The 17,266-nt window shown below is 46.9% G+C and overlaps 1 protein-coding gene across 3 annotated transcripts in view; it reads right to left on the minus strand.

Moving 5' to 3' along the window:
• Positions 1–17,266, minus strand: part of IQCA1 (IQ motif containing with AAA domain 1) — a 195,274-nt gene that overhangs the window by 10,792 nt on the left and 167,216 nt on the right. The window contains exons 17-19 of one of the 3 annotated variants that reach the window (XM_043878060.1): positions 14,601–14,778; positions 7,803–8,041; positions 1,303–1,898 (exon numbers count right to left, since the gene is read on the minus strand). In XM_043878060.1, coding sequence (XP_043733995.1) covers positions 1,773–1,898; positions 7,803–8,041; positions 14,601–14,778 — 543 coding nt within the window. In that variant the 3' untranslated portion in view covers positions 1,303–1,772. Of the gene's footprint in view, positions 1–1,302; positions 1,899–7,802; positions 8,042–14,600; positions 14,779–17,266 lie in introns of those variants that run through there. The other 2 variants (XM_043878062.1, XM_043878061.1) reach the window with 2 other exon arrangements.

Genomic DNA, 17,266 nt, shown 5'->3' on the forward strand with positions numbered 1-17,266 from the left:
GCCCAGTGGTTAAAAATCTGCACTTCCATTGCACGGAGCACAGATTCGACCTCTGGTTGGGGAACTAAGATTCTGCATGCTGAGTGGCACCGCCAACCAAAAAGTAAGTAAAAATAAATTAAACATGGATCACTGACAGGCTTACGGTTTAATGAGCTGGCCAGTGGACGATGACATAGTGATTCTCATGGCTTTATAATTTAGATTCTATTATTTGCAATGAACACCAAACCCTAGAGCCTTGAAGTTCCCATCTGGGGTCACAACCAAGGGTTTTCTCCCACGACACGTGAGAAGAGGGGGACCATGCTGGAGAGATGAAGGTTTCCCTGTTTTCTGGGCTCAGGGTGGGGAGTCTGTCCACCCCTCAGGCCTCTTGGAGCCTTGACCAGACATGATCTGGGGTCGTTAAGGGGTCAGAGTCTGCAGAAGTTGGGGTTGCTTTGGCAGATCTATGGCAGTGCACTTGGAACAGTGGCTTGTTGAAGAGAACAGATTCAGACACTTTCCAGTTTATGCAAAGCAGTTTTGGTGCACGTGGGCCCTGGGATGTCTCTTTCTCTCCTAATCTGTGTCCATGTCCTGTACAGACACAGGCTGAGGGGTCTGTGCTGATGGCCAGAAGATGCCTGGGAACCACTGGTCATTTCGGGGGCATTAAAGATCTAACCCATTGAAAATCTTGGGAAAGCCTGGAGATGGAGCTTGGTCTACAGAGAAGGAGATTGTAGAACTTTCTGTGCCATAGCCCCAAACTGTGCAACAGTTAACTTGAATTAAATTTAATTAAATTTATCCCACCTCAGCTTGTCTCCTTCCTCTGTGTTCTCACAATGGAGAAGTGGGTCACTTATCGTCTTCTACCAAATAACCATTCATGTTTATACAAAACTGAAATTTATCTTTTGACCCTCATCTTTCTATGCTTTAATCCTTTTTTTTCTTAGCATTTTTTACTTTATTTAGCATTTCTCTTCTACAGTTCTTATCCCATTTTATTTTTGGCTACACCTCACGGCTTGTGGGATCTTAGTTCCCCAACCAGGGATTGAACCCAAGGCCACTGGACCGCTGGGGATGTCTCTACCCCATTTTCATGTAGTACTTTTCATCTAGCTGTTGGCCTGCCAGTATTCCAGTGCTTCTCAAGATCTCAAGACCTGGGAATTGAGGCAATGACTTCAGCCTCAATGCTCTAAATATTAGCTCTGTGACCCTGGGTCTTAGCCTCCCCATAAGGTCAGAAGATTGAAATCATTAATTTAAAAACCCTTTTTTTAGCTTTAGCAGCCAAATTACTGGGTCAGTTCAAGAAAAACAGTTTTTATTCCATTATTTAAATGATATGAATAGAGCAAAGAATTAATTTATTAAAATTTGTGCAAGATAATATACAGTATACATAAGTTAATAAAAACCTAGTAGTATCAATGACAGACTGAACTTAACTAGTTGTCAAATTAGAATATTTTCTAACTATCAACATTTAAATCTGGCAACTGGTACTGATGAGATGAAGTGTCCATCTTGGAAAGATTGTGGAGTATGTGAAGAGTGAGTTTGGATTATATGCACACTTTACATAGGCTAAGAAACAGTTACAAGCTGTAGAAATAGTTGTCATGGACAGCTAACTTGGTGGTCAACCTCTGAGGACCTGAGTGGGGCAGGGCTGATGGGCGTGGGGTGTCAGTGCGGGTCTTCAGACGGGCAATGGTCAGTCTCCTCTGTCAAGTCAGAGACACCTGCATCCCCGGCTCCTCAGAAAGGCATTACTTTTTCTTTTTCTCCTTTTTCCCTTTCTTCTCCTTTTTTCCTTTGTCCTTTTCATTTTCTTTGTTACCTCCTGTTAATGCCAAGGCTCGCTTTCTACCCATAGGGGTCTTGGCGTACCAGTTCTGAAATCAAACAGATGTTTAGGAAAATATCAAAATGACATGAATTCACTGGTATGCCCTTAAAAATAAAGAAGGGGGCAAGCAGCCATTAAACACTGGGCATTTAAGGTATGTTCTTTCTTAGTGGGTTTTGTATATTTCTACACTATTTGAAACTTTCACCTTAAAGAGTTAACAGAGAGACCACTCGCCAGGTCAAACCAAGAGCCCTTCCCGCTAAGTCACTTGACTTCCTGGGAGTCTTGCTCTAATCCCAAGTTACCAAGGTTTTCTTGGTAATGTGAGTAGCTCCCTGTGGTTCAGACAAGACCATCAGCTGGACTGATGACTCAACTATGAACCTTGGGAGGGCTTCAAACACTCTGAGGGAGACTGTTGAAAATATGACAGAAACACTGGAGCCAAAATATCAAAAAAGCACTCAATAATCACAACTGGCTCTGTAATGACATTTTTCTCAACCTTCACTTTTGTTTGAAATCTGAGAAACACTTTGGCTTACAAACTCTATAGTCATATTTCACTAAATGACTATTGTTTGTGCTTATGCTTAGTCGCTCAGCTGTGTCCCACTCTCTGTGACCCCATGGACTGCAGCACGCCAGAAGTCCCTGTCCATCACCAACTCCTAGAGCTTGCTCAAACTCATGTCCATCGAGTCAGTGATGCCATCCAACCATCTCATCCTCTGTCGTCCCTTTCTCCTCCCGCCTTCAATCGTTCCCAGCATCAGGGTCCTTTTCCAAGGAGTCAGTTCTTCCCCATCAGGTGGCCAAAGTACTGGAGTTTCAGCTTCAGCATCAGTCCTTCCAATGAACACCCAGGACTGATCTCCTTTAGGGTGGACTGGTTGGATCTCCTTGTGGTGCAAGGGACTCTCAAGAGTCTTCTCCAACACCACAGTTCAAAAGCATCAATTCTTCAGCTTTCTTTATGGTACAACTCTCAAATCCATACATGACTGCTGGAAAAACTAGACTGCTTTGACTAGACGGACCTTTGTCAGCAAAGTAATGTCTCTGTTTTTTAATATGCTGTCTAGGCTAATATAGCTTTTCTTCCAAGGAGAAAGCCATTTCCTCCTCCAGGGGATCTTTAGGAACCAGGGATTGAACCTGTGTCTCCTGCACTGCAGGTGGATTCTTTATCCAGTGAGCCATCGGGAAGCCCTTAAATGACTATAATAAACATTATTTATCAATTCTCCTATTGATGGACTTATAGGTGATTTTCAATTGTTTGTCATTATGAACACTGTTGAAATTCACAAGTTTAATATATATGAGAAAGCTTATATTAGAAAGCTTCTCTGGGACATATACCCAGAAAAAGAATTCCTGGGGTTGTAGGTAGGTCATGAGACTTTTCAATTTTATCTGATATTTCCAAGCCGTGCTCTGAAGGGGTGTGAGTAGGACACTATCTCAGTCTTTGTTTTTCTCTTAAAATGTCTGTATTTTCTCCCATCTCTTGATGCTAGTTTGTATGTATGTATGTGTGCTGTGCGCTCAGTCATGTCTCTTTGTGACCTCACGGACTGTAGCCCATCAGGCTTCTCTGTCCACGGGATTCTCCAGACAAGAATACTGGAGTGGGTTGCCATTTCCTCCTCTAGCAGATCTTTCCGACCCAGGGATTGAATCTGTGTCTCTTGCGTCTCCTGCATTGCCAGGAAAATTCTTTACCACTATGCTTCCTGGGAATCCCCTGGATGCTAGTTTTGCTGGATATAGATTTTAGGCAGCCGGTTATTTTTCCTCAGCACTTTGAAGATAGGCTTTCACTTTCTTCTGGCATTAATCATTGCCAAGGAGACATCTGATTCCCCCATTGCTTCTCTGCAGGTAATCTGGTATCATAAGACTGGCCTGTCATCTTGTTCTCAGTTGGACAATAATGCATGTAGATGTAGATCTGTTTTACTTATTCGGCTGGGCACGTGGAATTTGTTTTTAGTCTAAGAATGCATGTCTTTAACTTAAGAAAGCTCTTAGCAAGTATTTCTTCAAATAATCATTCCTCTGGTATTTCCTCTCTTCTTCCAAAACTATTAGTTGGGTGCCAATGTTTTCAAAGGCTCTCACTTGTCATTTATAGGTTTTATCTGTTTATTTTTCTGTGCTGCCTTCTGAGGGAGATCCCTAGAACCATCCTCCATTCCACTAATCTGTTCTTTGACCATCTCCAGTCTAGAGTTCACATCTCTCTTGTTTTTTGACTTTTTATGTTAGTGACTATATTTTTCATTTCTAAGTTTCCTGTGTGTGTTTTTTTTTTAATAATTATCTGTTTTTACTCCATTTCTGCCTGTCTGTTTCAAAACTTTGTATGTTTCTCTAATGGAAGCTACGGTTTCATTATATTAATCTAATATATTAATCTAATCTAACATAATGGATTAAAAATCTAACGTAATTAGATTTTTGTTTAAACTATTGTCTTTTGATCATATTTGTTTGAAGATTGTACTCAGCACTAGATTTTCTGAAATGTTGTGGAATTTTGATTTTCAGGTTTGTCTTGGCCTCTCTTTCTCTCATTATGTCTCTGCTCCTGAGCAGTACTGGAGTTGCTTCCATGTGGTTCCCTAAACCCACATTCAGAACCAAGTATTATAGGATGTTTAGAAGTCTTATAAGATGCTCCTTGGTGATACTGGGATGTCAAAGGTCTAGTCATAGAGACATCAGATTTGTCATTGTATCTTCCACGACTCCTAACCCATTTTGATTTCTATTCCTATTTCTCTCTATGCTGCATGCCAGACATCTGGCTGTCCCTGTGTTTGGGATTTATCTTTGTTTCTGGCACTTGGGGACTTTGTCATTCTTCTTTTAGCTTTGGCTTACCTTTCAATGCAAGGTGAGGCAGCCAAGCACTTAAGGTGACAGATTCCTGATTTACTGAGACACGGGATGGACTGTGTTCAACAGCACTGGCTTCGGAGTAAGGTTTCAACTGCAACTCTGCTCCTTTTAAGCTGTGTCACCTGGAACAAGCCATTTTGCCTCTTGTGGTTTTTTTTCCCTGGTTCTGTTGTATTTTGGCTGCTGTAGCACATTACTACACAGTGGCTTAAAACAAAGCACTTAATATCTTACAGTTTTGTAGGTCAGAAGTCCAAAATGGGTCTCATGGGGCTAAAATCAAGGTGTCTGCAGGCTGTATTCCTTTCTGGAGCTCCAGGGGAGAATCCGTCCCCTCGTCTCTTGTAGCTTCCAGAGGCCACCTGCTCTCCTGGCTGGTGGCCTCATCTCCACCTTTGGGCAGCAGTGTTGGGCTACCTGGAGGTCCAGTGACTCCTCATGTGGCCTTCTTTCTGTTTCTCTTCTGATGCCCTCTTCTAATTTTTATGATCACACTGGACTCATGAGGACAATTCAGGATGATCTGTCTTCAGGTCAGCTGATTAGCAACCTTACTCCGTCTGAAACCTGAATTCCCCTTTGCCATGTAATCTGACAAATGCCCAGGTTCCAGGGACTTGGGTGTAGACCTCTTTGAAACTGACTATAACCCAGTTTCTTCATCTGCAAAATAGAGCAATGGTGAGGTCTGCATTCATAGGGTGCCTGGCTAATAGTCACAACAGTGTTAACTAACACTCTTATGACTATCACATTCTTATCATTCAGTATGTTCTCCATCACGTCCGTGGAGCAGGTACATGTGTCTGGAGAACCTACAAGAAAGACCTCAGTCTGACAAACTGTCAGCAGCAGAGTTTGGTGAAACTTCTCAAGGTAACAGTGATGGACCTGGTTACCAGCATCTACAGCCACGGAATCTCATTATCGGAAGAGCGACAGTGTCATTCCTTCTAGCCATCTGCTCAATCCATGTGCCGCTAAACAAATTAACTGAACATCTAGGTGGGGCCAGCTGTTGTGCGAATCCTGGAGAAAAGACAGGAAGTGGAAATGGATGGGGGGGTGGGTTAGTGATGATGGTGGTAAAATGATTTAGTTCCTTTGAAAAACGAACGTGATGGAACTATGCTCAGTGTTATGTGGCAGCCTGGATGGGAAGGGAGCTTGGGGGAGAAAAGATCCATGTATTTGCATGGCTGGTCTCTTCACTGTTCGCCTGAAACTATCACAACATTGTCAATCGGCTATACCCCAATACAAAATACAAAAGTTTGGAGTTAAAAAACCACCAACAAGAACGAGTATGAGAAGCATATGCAAGAAACATATGCATTCTCACCCCAGGTTATAAAATGGCAGCATTTCCTTCTTTTGATTAATATGATGGATTCTAGTCACTGGATCTCAAGTACCTGTAACAGGTAGAAAGCTTCTAGAGATTATTTCAGACAGTAAAAAACCCAACTAAGAGAAAATACCTAAACCTAGTTCCTCACAATAGGGAGGAACATTATCATTTTACAAAGGAGAAATAACCTGGGAATTTCTAACAAGAATATATCACTTGAAGAGAATTAATATTTGCAATCAACACTAATAAGGTTTAAATAGTTAATGAGTATAATTCAGATGCTTAGCAAAAACTTCAACTTGGAGTTGGAAATATTTATTCTGACTTTTCCAGAGCAAGGATCAAGAAACTATGGCTGATGGGCCAAAGCTGGTTGGTTGTCTGTTTTTGCAAATAAAGTTTCATTGGCACCCGGCCACACCCATTCATTTATTTACTGTGTCTGGACATTTTTGAGGCAGGATGAGGAGTTAAATAGTTGTGACAGAGACAGTGTAGTTTTTGAAGCCTAAAACGTTTACTATCTGGCCCTTTAAGGAAAAAGTCTGTCAACTCTTGTGTAGACTGTTATTTTTGAAACCAGTGTGGTGAATATTTTCCATCTTCATTAACCCATCACTGGCAAAGCAGAAGGGGAACAGTTCCTAGAGTTGGTGGAAAGGTGACACATTGTAGAGGGAATTTTCCTAATCCCAGGCAGGCTATGAGAGATGAGAGGCTTGAATGAAAATTCCAACTCTCTTTCTGGTGACTGAATGGCCAAGATGGTGGTAGATATAATTTCATGGATACAGTTTTCCTTCTTTCTATTCCTAGCTGGCCAAGAAAACTACCTTCCGGTCCAGAAAGAGAACACTACGGTACTCATTGTTATGTAAAGGCTTTGGAGGGCTGCCTGCTGGCCTGGGCCTTGGGGGGTGAGGGTGCTAATTCTGACAGTGCTTGGAGAAGGCACATCACTCTTGGCTAGTTCTTTTCCTCCTATAGCAGAGGGATCTGGAAGAAAACAATTCTGTGAACATCTCAGAATGTGTTCAAAAATTAGAAAACTAAATTCAGCTGGATTTTCTCATAATTTCCTACCACAAGTGAACCCGGGCACATATGAGACAAATCAGCATTGGCCAGAAGTACACTGTTCAGGGAATGGTTTTCTCCAGGCAAAACCTGTTCCATTATGTGAATTGTGAAAGTAAAAACCAATGAGAACAGGGTGTGTGTGTGTGTGTGTGTGCAAATCCAATAGTTTTGAAGCTGCTACTCAATCCTGCAATTTGACTGTTCTCTTATAAGGTTCCCTTGTGGCTCAGCTGGTAAAGAATCTGCCTGCAATGCGGAAGACCTGGGTTCAGTCCCTGGGTTGGGAAGATCCCCTGGAGCAGGGAAAGGCTACCCATTCCAGTATTCTGGCCTGGAGAATTCCATGGACTGTATAGTCCAAGGGGTCACAAAGAGTCGGACACGACTGAGCGACTTTCACTTTCACTTATAAGGTAACGGATCACAATTTTCCTAAGATTTAGAAGACACATACTTTATTGCTAAGGCCAGAAGATACTGTGGACCCCAAATTTCACATTTCCAAATTTCACTGGATATGGCAGAGTCCAAATGCATGAATGGAGGAGGGAGGAGGTGTTGCGTGTGACAAGCCTTTGTTGATGAGACAGGTGCTGCATTTACCTTAAAGCTGTCTTCTTCCTCCTGGTAGACGGGATTCATGCTGGTGAGAGAGGCGATGAACTCGAGGGCGGTGAGCGGCTTGTTGGGCTGCTGGCGGATTCTCCGCTCCGTGAGCACCTCCTTCACCACTTGGACAATGTGTCCCTGCGTGAAGCCGTCAGTGATTTTCGCCAGGCAACTGACACTCAGAGTGTCTGTGATGACACCGCCGTGTCGCTGAATGATCTCCTTCCACAGAACTGTTGTGTCCAAGATGATGGCAAAGACAGAGAATGAGAGTCAGCAGAGAGAAAACAGGGTTAACCCAGTCCCCGGGACAAACCTGCCTCTCACCAAGAAAGGAGAGCACAGGGGGTCTGCTCCAATTCGTATGAGCCTGGAGCCAAAGAACCAAACACTTTGCCTTGAGGGATTTTTCACCCACAAGGCATGCACATCGATGGCCCTGAGTTCTACAGATCCCTGAGTCCCTTGTGAATTGACAAGAAAAAATTTAAAAAGGGACGGTATACCTCTCCTTCCAGTGACTATATACACCTCCTTCCAATATACTATCATGTGTATTAATACAACAGATCGCAAGCAGGAAGCAGTTGTACAACACCGTGAACTCTGCTCGGGACTCTGTGATGACGTAGGGGGGTGGGGTGGGGAGGGGGGGAGGGAGGTCCAAGAGGGAGGGGATATATGTATATATTTAGCTGTCACTCCGCACAGCAGAAAGTAACACAACCTTGTAAAGCAATTACACTCCAATTATAAATCTTTAAAAAAGGTCAGTAGAGATTTAGGGTGGAGTCTTTGAAGATGTTCAAAATTTCTTCCAAAACTGGAAATTTACAGCGTTTGGTTAAGTAGGAGCTTGACTTGTTTGAGTTACAAAGGTCATTCTGTATGTGATTTATACGTGTGGAATTGTAACACAGTCCGATTTCCATCAGCCTTGCAGGGCTTGGTTTTGTTAGGCGTACGACACTGCAGAACATGTCCTGTGAACAGACGTATACTCTCTGCCCCCAACAACGGCAAACATGCACAGATGAACGGATCTACTGGATGGTGCCCTGTGGCTGCTGGGTGGGTGGGACCTTGGGTAACGGGGAGATTTTACTTATGACATGGGGATGCTGTGAAGACAAATGAAGAAATAATCCCTGGTACTTCTTAACCTTAGAGACAGGATGGTCTCCCACACAACATTTGAGACATAACACTTCAAATACCGTGTGCATTCTGTAAGAGAGGTTCTATGGAAATAAATTGAGACCTGCTGTGATGTGTTTTTCCGGTAGTCATGTATGGATGTGAGTGTTGGGCTATAAAGAAAGCTGAGACCTCAAGAATTGGTGCTTTTGAACTGTGGTGTTGGAGAAGACTCTTGAGAGTCCCTTGCACCACAAGGAGATCCAACCAGTCCATCCTAAAGGAGATCAGTCCTGGGTGTTCATTGAAAGGACTGATGCTGACACTGAAACTCCAATACTTTGGCCACTTGATGTGAAGAACTGACTCCTTGGAAAAGAACCTGATGCTGGGAAAGATTGAAGGCGGTGGGGAGAAGGGGACGGCAGAGGATGAGATGGCTGAATGGCATCACCGACTCAACGGACATGGGTTTGAGCAAGCTCTGGGAGTTGGTGATGGACAGGGAAGCCTGGCGTGCTGCAGTCCATGGGGTCACAAAGAGTTGGACACGACTGAGTGACTGAACTGAACTGAACTGAACTGTGATGTGTTCAGACAGTGAGGAAGGGACTGGGCAGGGACAAGGCTGTCCATCTCAGAGCCAGCCCTGGCACGGCGAAGGTTGCGCTAAATGTCTCTAAAGAGTTTCGACCGTCCTTGAGGAAGGTCACAGACAGTCTTTTATAAATGAAGATTCCTGCATGATCTGAGCACTGTCAGGCGTGTGGAATGACTACATCATCCAAACACATTGACCCCAAAATACCGGGTGAAATGAAACGGTCCAATGACTGTCAAGGAATAGAATGACTTGGGACATAACTATGACCCACACAAGAGAGTCTGGTTTTGGGGCCCCAAGTTATTTCTCTGTCCTCCTTGGTGGGGGATCCTTGGCTCCAAGGTGAGCTGAGTTGCTGGGAAGTGGGTATGTTACCACGGGGCCTGTGGTGTCTTCTAGCTGTGGGAGGTTAGCCTTCGAGGCTTGAGGGCCACAGTGAAGCCTGCGAGGGCTATAGGGGCCCCCAATCTGACCTAAAGCAACATCTACCCCCTGCATCTACGCTGGGGGTTTATTTAAACCTGGAGGGTTTATTTAAACCTGAAGTCATCTTAAGGTTACCTGTAAATAGGAGTAGAAAGATTTAATCCTTAGGCTCCTGCGAGAAATAAGGACAAGAAAGTATAGAAAGCAACTGGAAGAAACCGTTCTGATACACCGTGGGCATTTTGTTTTCTATAGCTTTATTACTGCTATTTCTGTAATTACTATTAGTCATTCCATTTTGTGGGGCTTCCCAGGGGGCTCAGTGGTAAAGAACCCACCTGCCAATGCAGGAGACATGGGTTCAATCCCTGGGTGGGGAAGACCATCTGGAGAAGGAGATGGCAATTCACTCCAGGACTCCTGGCTGGAGAATCCCATGGACAGAGGAGCCTGGCAGGCTACAGTCCACGGGGTTGCAGAGTCACATGACTGAGCACCTGAAGAGCAGCAACACTGCATTTTGTACCAAAGTTTGCTAACACTCACTAAAACAGCAATGACTGATATCAAAGCTAACACGAAATAAACTACAGAGTATTGCTAAGCATATTTGTGTAAAGACCCTGGAGCAGCTAACGATTACCCTTATCTAAATACAACTGTCACAGATCAGAAAACATAACCCGTGGTAAAAATACACAGCAACAACCACCACCAGACCACACCGCCCCTTGGGATCTAGTCTGTCTCTTGTCCACATTCATAACATCTAAAAACTGTGCAAACAGGTCTGAGTGGTGACTTGGAAGCTGAGAAGGGAAGACGCCTTATGGCACAGGTGAAAACCCCTAAAGCTGAGGAGCCAGAAAACACCCCAGACTGGGACCCAGGACAGCTTCAGTCTCAAGGGCGGAGGGCAGACAAGGGGCTCTCTGCAGCTGGTGCTGTATTTCATTTTCTTCTCGTGCATGCAGAGGGCTTCTCAGTTCTTCAGGCTGATCTACATCCCCTTCCCCTTCTGTAGACTGAAAGGAATCTGGTCTTTGGGTCCCCTGCGAAGAACTGACTCACTGGAAAAGACACTGATGCTGGGAAAGATCGAGGGCAGGAGGAGAAGGGGATGACCGAGGATGATGTGGTTGGATGGCATCACCGACTCAACGGATATGAGTGTGAGCAAGCTCCAGGAGTTGGTGACGGACAGGGAGGCCTGGCGTGCTGCAGTCCCTGGGGCCGAAAGGAGTCAGACACAGCTGAGCGACTGAATGGCAACAGCTCTGCTTTTGCCATTCCAAACTGATTCCACCCTGACTGCTGAGAGGACACCACCTCTTAAAGTTCAGTTTCATTTGGGGTCTTGCACAAGCACATGGGGGTGAATAATACGATTTGGATGAGCTTCTGGCCTCTGCAGTCTAGAATTCCAGAAAAATCGAAAGACACGAGCTGGACTCCTCCGAGCAGACACTGGGTCCAGGGTGGGGAGCCTGTGATGAATTGGGTTATTAGTGGAACAGACCCCAGGGAAGAGAGGCAGGAGGTAGAGCATTAGGAACGTGGAGAGATGGAAGCCCAGAGGGATTTCTGGGGACTAGACACGGCATTCATCAACCAGGGGGTGGGTTTTCTTTGCAGAGACATTTTGAAGGAAACAGCTTGATTTGGGGAAAGGAGGTAGATATTGAATTATATTTGGTAAACCTTAAGGACCATGTTTCCTCTGGCTGATCTACCCTTAGCTTCTCAGCCCCGTCACCTGTCCCCTCCCCGCCTGGAGGAATTTGAGAAGTTGGATGGTGATTGTTGCACACACCTTCAGCGCTCTGCTGCCTGCAAACAGATGGACAAGCAAGGGCCCAAGTTATGAATTTGCAGGCCAGGCTTTACGGGCTGTGAGAGACCATTTTTGATCACTGCAAAGACAGTAATAGTCTTTCTTTAAGATAGATGTCCCAGTCAGTGTGGCTATGGTAACTTCAAGGTCACTGGAGGAAGCAGGCGGCATTTATGACGTTGGCAAGAATGGCGGCCTCCACAAATCACCCACCAGCAAAGAGATATGTGAGATGCACGTGGCTGAGTGGACAGAGCCCTGAGCCCAAGACAGCTGCCATGGCGGGTTCATCATCTGCTCACAGGTGAAGGGACGCTTTCTCGTCCTCTCCCTCGTGGCTGCGGGAGGGGGTTCAGGCTGGACCCTGTCACGTGATCTGAGTCCCCAGAGAGGCCTGGTGCTTCATCAAAAGAACACAATTGTCCTCGTTAGACATCAATAGCTCCATTTTTAAAGGGCCTCTGGTTTTGTCAAACAGTGGAAACTACTGAATCCAAAGTCAAGAATAACGTTCTAGCTCCTGAAAATTAATAATACACTACTCTATTCCATTAAGATAGCTTAAAATATATATACAATGCAGAGAGAGAGAGAGAGAGAGAGATGCTAACGAGCTGAGGAAGCTCCGATGAAGCTGGAAGCAAGGAGCCCTCTGTAGTGACTCACGGTGGGCAGAGCATGCTGGTGCCCACCCATCTCCTGGGCTAAACTACACAGCCCTGTCCCCTCGAACCTGAGATCACATAAGTCATTCTGGCCAACATGGGTAGAAGTGCTGTGGGCCCCACCTGGGTCTGGTTCCTAAAATCCCCTGAGAGATCATTTACATGATCTTTTTCTCCCTTTGATGCTGGTTGGCTGCAGAGGATCCAGTGGAGGGCTTGCAGGCCCCAGAAGACAGAGAAGCCCCTAGGTGATGGAGAAGTAACTGCATCCAAAGTCTTCCAGGGCTTTGTGTATAACACTGATTTATGAAGTCAGGACCACAGTTCATGGAGACAGAAATGAGTGCATGTTACAAACCGAGTGGCTAATAAGAGATTTTCATGTATGCGGAATAAAGGGCTGTTCTTTCAGCAAATCACATTAGCCAGGAGCTGAAGAACAACCAGAAAGGACCATATATCCTGTTTTGGTGATGTTATTGTGAAGGATTAACAGAAACCAAGTCTGACCTAGTAGATCTTATTACTATCATCAGTGCTAACCATTGCTGCCGTACCATTGCTACCTCCATCTCCTCTGTTGCCAGCACCACTGTGACCGCCAGCATCTCCCTCACCCTCAGGCTGCAGTCATGACCACCAACCTCAGGACTGCAGTCACCATCACCACGATTTCTGACACCATCACCATCATCACCATCTTTAAACCAGATCTATCACCACCACCACCACCACGACTGGCCAAGATGACCCCTCAAGGAGCTGCCCTTTGGCCTCCACAGGCTCTGTCGTCCACTGTCCTTGACCTTGGGCTGCCCCTGGTACTTTCTCTTGACCAGCAGAGTGTGGTGAAGATGACCCTGTGTGACTTCTGAGGCTGGGTCACAAGAATCCTTTCAGCTTCCGCCTGAATCTCTGAAAACGTTTGCTCTCAGGATGTGCTTTTGGGGACCCAGGTGCTGTGCAGAAGGCCATGGGGAATGGAGAGCTGGTCCCCCAGCCCCAGCTGAGCTTCCAGCTGATCCAGTCACAGAGGGAACCGTCTCGGATGTCCAGGCCTATCCAGGCTTCAGACGACTGAAGCTCCAGTCGCTGTCATGAAACACCTCGGGGGGAGGGAAACCCCTGCTGAACCCAGTGGCTCCTCAGAACCACCAGAGGCACACGTTGTTGTTTCCAGCCCCTGGGGAGGTCTGTCACATGGCAGGGTACGTGGAGACCCCATCATCACCACTGCCGGCTCCCGAGCCACCTACCACCCAGCCGTGGAAATCCTCCTCCTCCATGACCACCACCAGCACCTTATCCCCCCTTCTCCTCCACCACCACCCGTGCTCTTGGGGGGCTGGGATGGTGCTGGGCATTCCAGCCATCTCACATAAGGGTCACCACCGCCCTGTGAACTTCACAGTTCTCCTATGTTACAGGTGAGAGAGCGGGGAGGCTCAGAAGGTGAGCCCACTTGTCAAGGTCACCAGTGATCCAGGGGCCATGCTGGGATCAGACCCAGGTCTGCCCAGAGCCCAAATCTCACGGTTCTTCCCCATTTCACTGCCCTGTCTCCCAGGGTCCCTTGTTGGTATGGTTCCCTGTTAATAACAGGTTTCCAAAAACGTGGATTTTGAATCTGTCTGTTCAAGAATAAAAAAATGGAAAAAAGTAAGCTCTTGTATTTAGCGTTTAAGTCAATCAATGTTCTCCTGAACTAATATTTTAAGATTGGGGGAAAAAAATTGACTTCGTGAAAAGAAATGCTGCCGGATGAAAGGCAGCACCACCACAGGGACAAAAGGAGGGACCCGAATCCACCTGTCGGAAGATCAATTCACACCCTCAAGGCTTCTGTGTCCTTCCAGGCTCAAAATAGTAACCCCTGTCCAGTTTCTTTCCGTCCAGGGGAGAGCGATCACGTTAACAATAGGACAGAGGTGTACGCTTTGCTCCTCTGACCTGGTATTCGCATTTGTAGCTCAGAGTCCAGCTGACCCTGGCACACTGGGCCTCACGCCCCCTTCTGATGCTCCTGGGGGATGAAGGCTACCCTCCCGGCCCCTCACTGCAGCACGGCCATCGCGGATGGCCCAGCCTCGCTGGCTGCACACGGGAAGGGGTGAGGGGGTACTCGCCATATCTGGAAGCGTAGTCTGGTCTGGGAACCAAAATAATTTTTTGGTAAACTTTGCAGAAAGATTGAAGTTCCGCATCAAAAGGTCGCTTTGTGGTCCCCACAATCAGAATCCTGTCGTCTGGTTTCAGGAGTTTCAGCATTTTGGGAAGCTGCTTTTTCAGACGCTTAGGGTCCATCTGGGAGAAACAGAGAGGAAAAGAAATGAGCCCACATATAGAAAAAAGAGTTAAGAGCTAAAGAAAATCCAGCCTCGGATGCACTGTGGGATGCCCTTACTAATGTGATTTCAGGGCTGCTGGACATACCTTCCTAGAGTGTGTCCTTGGGCCAGGTCTCGGGACGTGGTTCCTGGTTGGCGTGGTCTGAATTGCTGGCCCTTCCTTTCCTCAAATCCGGTGTTCAGATTTGGACAGGGGGAAGGAGGGAAGCACCTGACCGAACGTTCTAGCATCTTAGCCCTAAGCATGGGAAACGGGGCGGATTTCCAAGTGGAAGGAAGCTGCCTGGGGTTGACAATGGGTTCTGGTGCGTTCCTCCGAGCTGTTTTGCAGGTGAACTCAAGACTTCCTTTGTTGATGACCATGACAATGAGGATCTGAGGTCCCGGATCTCAGGTCTGAAAACACCCCGTGACACAGGGTGTGATACCAGAAGCAGTCTGTATGTAGTCTGAAGCTGTTTTATTTCAGTATAGCCTCCTCACTAACTGAGGGTCAGGAGGCACTGGAGGGAGGAGGACTTCCGGCCTGGGGTGGTGGTGAGCAGATTTGGCCACGTTGCCATGGCAACACACGGGCCTTCAACCAGGGCAGCAAGAGGAGAGGAAGTGGTGAGGGGTGGTGGGGAGCCTCCACGGAGATGCCCGAGCATGATCTGAGCCTCTTCCGCTCCCCTTTGGCTCAGGGGCAACTTAGATACAGAGTTAAAGATCTCACCTAGGCTGGGGTTTCCTGGAAACGCCCCGGCACCTGTGAGCTCCTCTACAGAGATGAGGCCACCTGATGTTTGCCCTGTGAGTCCTGCACCCTCAGGCTGAGAGACAGCCCTGCACGCCTGTCTGCAGGATGGGGCTGGGGACGCGTAGGGAAGGGAGGGAGCGTGTGATAAATTCCATCCTCGGGAACAAAAGTGAACAGAGGAGGGCACTGGAGGCCGAGGGGGCGTGGGGGTGCCAGAGCTGTGTATGGCTTGCAGGGCCTTGGGGACAAGGCCAATGTGTGTTGGGGGATGGCCAGCCTGCTGGGCAGAGGGCCGGAGAGTGGGGGTTGGCATGCAGCCCACGGGGTGGGTGTCAGCGGGGGGAGGGGAGGGGCAGGGCTGTTGGCCAAGCAGGGGCCCCAGGGCTGAGTGCCTCCTTCCTTCCCACATCTGACCTGTGGAAGGGCCCGGTTTCACAGGGCACAGGGAAAAGACCATGAGAGGCTGAGAAGGAGCACTACCCCTGCCGAGGGGCCCTTAGGAGCAAAGCCCAGCAGGAAGCTGCAGGAACGTCGGCTCCCAGGGCGCCCTGGGTTGGGGCTTGCCTTGACCCTAGGACAGGGCAGCTGTACTTCCGTGCCCGTCTGCCTTGCTCATCACTTATGCCCAGCCTGCATGCACAGCACTGGGGGCACCAACTGCGGGGCTCCAGGGCCCTGCTCAGGGCCTGGCGTGGACTCTCTCACCTGATCCTCACAGGCACCCCATTAGAGGGACTTGTTCTCACCCTCACTGGGGAGATGCTGGCCTGAGGCATCAGGCGGTCTGGAGATCTACTCAGAGTTCATGAGCAGGACCCCGGCTGCCAGCATGGAGGTGGTGACTCCAGAACCTTGCTCCCCACCCTACTCTGGGGGGCCCTGTCTCTCGGGGGGATGTGCCAGGGGTCTTGTTCTCCGCTGACCCCTCCAATTCCCTTCCTGTGTAGGGCCTACAGCAATTAAGAGCTGCAAAGGAGACTTAAAAGATCTATTACTATTACATTATATGTTAATATATTTATATCATTATTGTGATATCTTGTTTTTCAGTCGCTCAGTCGTGTCCTTCTCCTTGCGACACCGTGGACCGCAGCACGCCAGGCTTCCCTGTCCTTCACCATCTCCCGGAGCTTACTCAAACTCATGTCCACTGAGTCTGTGATGCCAGCCAACCATCTTGTCCTCTGTTGCCCCCTTCTCCTCCTGCTCTCAATCTTTCCCAGCATCAGGTCTTTTCCAATGAGTCAGCTCTTTGCATCATGTGGTCAAAGTATTGGAACTTCAGCTTCAACATCTGTCCTTCTAATGAATATTCAGGGTTGATTTCACTTAGCATTGACTGGTTTGATAAGGTATAGATCAGCTTTATTGATATAGTTCATATGCCGTATAATCCACCTATTTAAAACACATGCTTCCAATTAAATTAAAATAGTAAAAAAAGAAAATGTCTGAGTGGTTTTTAGTATATTCACAGAGTTGTGTAACCATCACCACAATTAATTTTAGAACATTTTTGTATTTGCTCCCAAAAGATCTCACCCATTAGTAGTCACTGCCCACTTTCCCCCAAATTCCTTCTCCAATCCTAGGCAATCACTACTCTACTTTCTCTCTCCATGGATTTGCATATTCTGGATATTTCATAAATAGAATCATTCAAACATGTGTGTGTGTGTGTGTGTGTGTGTGTGTGTGTGTGTCT

This window comes from Cervus elaphus, chromosome 20 (assembly GCF_910594005.1).
Source record: "Cervus elaphus chromosome 20, mCerEla1.1, whole genome shotgun sequence".
NCBI lineage: Eukaryota > Metazoa > Chordata > Mammalia > Artiodactyla > Cervidae > Cervus > Cervus elaphus.